Source organism: Aptenodytes forsteri, unplaced genomic scaffold, assembly GCF_000699145.1.
Source record: "Aptenodytes forsteri isolate BGI_AS27 unplaced genomic scaffold, ASM69914v1 Scaffold54, whole genome shotgun sequence".
NCBI classification, from domain to species: Eukaryota; Metazoa; Chordata; class Aves; order Sphenisciformes; family Spheniscidae; genus Aptenodytes; species Aptenodytes forsteri.
The window spans coordinates 10,645,085-10,648,460 of record NW_008796044.1 but is presented as its reverse complement, the minus strand read 5'-3'; the positions used below and the strand labels follow the sequence as shown (position 1 = coordinate 10,648,460).

General features: G+C 47.9%; 2 protein-coding genes across 6 annotated transcripts in view; one reads left to right on the top strand and one right to left on the bottom strand.

Annotated features, from left to right (window-relative positions):
* CYFIP2 (cytoplasmic FMR1 interacting protein 2) overlaps positions 1 to 3,376 on the top strand; it is a 47,661-nt gene that overhangs the window by 25,648 nt on the left and 18,637 nt on the right. For all 5 annotated transcript variants that reach the window (XM_019473822.1, XM_009285787.1, XM_019473821.1 and 2 more), the window contains one exon: positions 728 to 815. In XM_019473822.1, the coding sequence (XP_019329367.1) occupies positions 728 to 815 (88 nt within the window). The remainder of the gene's footprint in view (positions 1 to 727; positions 816 to 3,376) is intronic.
* FNDC9 (fibronectin type III domain containing 9) lies at positions 856 to 2,329 on the bottom strand. Its single transcript, XM_009285783.1, has one exon. The coding sequence runs from the start codon at positions 2,312 to 2,314 to the stop codon at positions 1,652 to 1,654; it is 663 nt and encodes a 220-aa protein (XP_009284058.1). The 5' UTR covers positions 2,315 to 2,329; the 3' UTR covers positions 856 to 1,651.

Here is a 3,376-nt window from a genome sequence, read left to right as displayed (position 1 = left end):
ACCCCCCTTTAGTTTAAAACCATTCCCCCTTGTCCTGTCGCATCAGGCCCTGCTAAAAAGTTTGTCACCATCTTTTTTACAAGTCCCCTTTAAGTACTGATAGGCTGCAACAAGGTCTCCCCGAAGCCTTCTCTTCTCTAGGCTGAACAACCCCAACTCCCTCAGCCTTTCCTCATAGGAGAGGTGTTCCAGCCCCCTGATCATTTTCGTGGCCCTCTTCTGGACCTGCTCCAACAGGTCCGTGTCTTTCTTATGCTGAGGGCTCCAGAGCTGGACGCAGTGCTCCAGGTGGGGTCTCACCAGAGCAGAGTAGAGGGGCAGAATCCCCTCCCTCGACCTGCTGGCCACGCTGCTTTGGATGCAGCCCAGGATATGATTGGCCTTCTGGTTAGTAACAAATTCAAGGAACAAAGTTGGGACAGTGATTGCAAGCAGCTGAGCTAGTTTGCTTTAGAGGGTTGGTTTACTGAGCAGCAGAGCTGTGGTAGCTGCTCATATATGGGTTTCTTGCCTGCCCCAAATAAGAAACCTCACCTTTGGTAGGTTAAACTGACGGTTTACACCATCAATAGATTGGGGCAGGAGTTTGCATTCGTTCACGTAGCTCAGGTGATGAATTGCTAATTAGTCTGCAACTGCAGTTCATCCCAGACCGTGCCATATCTGTACTCAACACAGTTAACAGGGCTCTGACCGCTTTCCTCCCCATCTCCTGTGCCCACCACAGGTTTGTGAGGACAGCAATCCCATTCACACAGGAACCCCAGCGGGACAAGCCAGCCAATGTTCAGCCGTATTACCTCTACGGATCCAAGGTCAGTAAATGAGCCACAACAGCCAGAAGGGGTGGATGTTGGAAGCATTTATTTAGGAAGAAAGAAATGCAAGAACTAGTTCATTAACAGAATGGCGGGTGCAAATGTGCAGGGCCACGTTGCCATGTGAAACCAAAAAGCCGTGCAAGAAGCAGATTCAGTGTGCTTTTGCTATTGCTTTCCCATATTCTTCTCCATAACATGCCTATGTTAGGGGATGCTGACACTGCTCTGTGCTTGGTGTTGGCACCGAGACCAAGTCACATCCATCTAAATGCGCAGAGAGGAGAGCAAGTTGGAGCTCCAAAGCAGTGCTCCTCCCCGAGGAAGGTACCACTTCAGGAATCCCATTTGTAGTTCAAAATGGGAATTACTAAAATACTTGTGTGTGCAAATACAGACTACATAATACTGACAAAAAGCTTTTTTGTCAGGCTACGATTACTGTTTACACAGGCATTACAAGGGCTTGGGGTGTGATGCTAGTGGAGGATCGCTCAAGTGTGAATCTGCTTGAGTGGAGTTTATTTCTTGTGCACGTTGATTAATGACTCTGAAGTGAACCTACAGCACTGATGCAGGTTAGCTAATGACACTACAGTCAGCCAAGCCTGGCTGTTGCCAGAGAGCTGACTTCGTTTCTTTTTAAAAAACCCTCAGCAAATGAGAATATTTTTGTCACTTGACAAAAATCTTTCTCCCTGCAACCAATGTCCCTGCCTCATGTTCTACCCTGGGACAAACAGCCCCCATGGACACACAGACAGTCCTGTTGGCAAGAGCTGGGAAACAGCAGCACGAACCAAACCTCTAAGCAGGGTCCCCTTCTATTTTGATCATTGAAGGCCGTGCTGTGGCAAGATGGCCCTTTTATCATCGCTGTTTTTATAGGAAAAAAAGCAGTGGGGGGAGCTGTACGGACTCTCCCTCATGAAACTGGAGCTCCTCATTAGCACAGTGGTCATGGGGACTTCCAGAAGCTCATCTCTCAGTCCGTCGTTCAGTGGACCCTCCGGCGAGCTGCTGCCTTCGCCCACTTCTTCGGGGCTGGCATCGGGATGCTTCAGCCTCACAGCCCGGTGGCACCGTGCAGACCAGAACTGCAGGCAGCCATAGGCCAGGAGAGCAATGAAGCAGAGGAGCAGCAGGCTGCTCACCATCCACATGGAGGTGGTAGGTTCGTGTTTAGAGCCGCCGAAAACCAGGGGTGTTTTGTCCAGAGTGTGGAACGTGGTGCAGTGGTTGCTGGAGGGGTAAGAGTTCTTGCACGTGATGCAGAGGACATAGATGGTGGATGGCGTGAGTTGGTGGAGGATGAGGGAGCTGAGGGGGTGAGGAACTCGCTCCTCACGGTGGAAGTTTTGGCGTAAATAGCCGGCAAAGATGCTGTTCCAGTTGGGGCGGTACATGACATGGTAGTAGTTCTCTGGACAGGGGTTGTTCATGGCCCAGGAGACGGTGGCACTGGTGTAAGTGATGTTGTGCACTTCTATGTTCATCGTGCCCCTGTAACCAGATGCAGGGAGAGGCTGAGTTTCCCGATTCGTGTACAGGCTCAAAGGCCACTGACATCAGTGAAGTCTTTCCACTGGCTTTACTGGCCCTTAGATTGGACTCAGGACTATGCCTGGCTAGCTTAGATTAGATGCTAGGTCTTAGATGACTAAAATTACAGAAGATGAATCCTGCTAGTGACCAGACTACTGTATCACCCTGCTTCATGACCAAAAAAACCAACTGGGACATAGGCTGCGCTTTATGCTCTAGTTAGATTTTTAAAAAATCTCATCTTTTTGACTGGTTTTCTATATAGGAAGCTTTTTTAGCTTTTTTGTTTCCCATGGAATAGAAAGGATACTGCAAGTGTGATTAGCATAAACTGATCATTAAGCTAGCTCCAGCTTGCCTTGCAGAGCTTCCAGTAGATATTTTGATTTTACACAGCTTTTCAAATGCTATTTAAAAAGCTGTATAATGATTAATTTACTAGTTTAAGTTGTTGCTGCATTTTCTGTACCTAACTTGTTGCTTAATAGAGTATAAACTCCTCCTGTTCCTACAGCATCTCACACTGTAATATCAGGATCTTAAATGTGAAATCCGAAGGCTGGTGAAATATAAAATCAATGCCTTTAGGAAAGTACAAATATATGAATAATAAGTATAAAGCTCTCCCCCAGATAAAAGACACTGACCGCTAACAAACTACTGTTTAACGATAGCCACAAATCACTTCAGTACATCACTCCTTAGATCCCCAAATTGCTCTCTGAGCCTCGCTGCAGGGTTATCTCTCCCAACCAGCCGAGTGCTCTGAGCAGAAGCTGCGTGCGATAGACCTGGTTTCTTTTTTTCTTTCTTCCTTTCTCTTTTAATATAACTAACTTTCCTTTAATTCACTCAAGCAGCAGCTCATCTTAACGACTGTTTTAACCATTCTTACATGAAGAGCAGAACAGCACACGCGCCCATCGCTGAGCCCTCCCAGAGCCATGGGCAGCCGCTTACCTCCCTGGGCAGGTCCGCGGCAGCCCGTCGGTGCTGGTTAGCAGCGTGGCCAA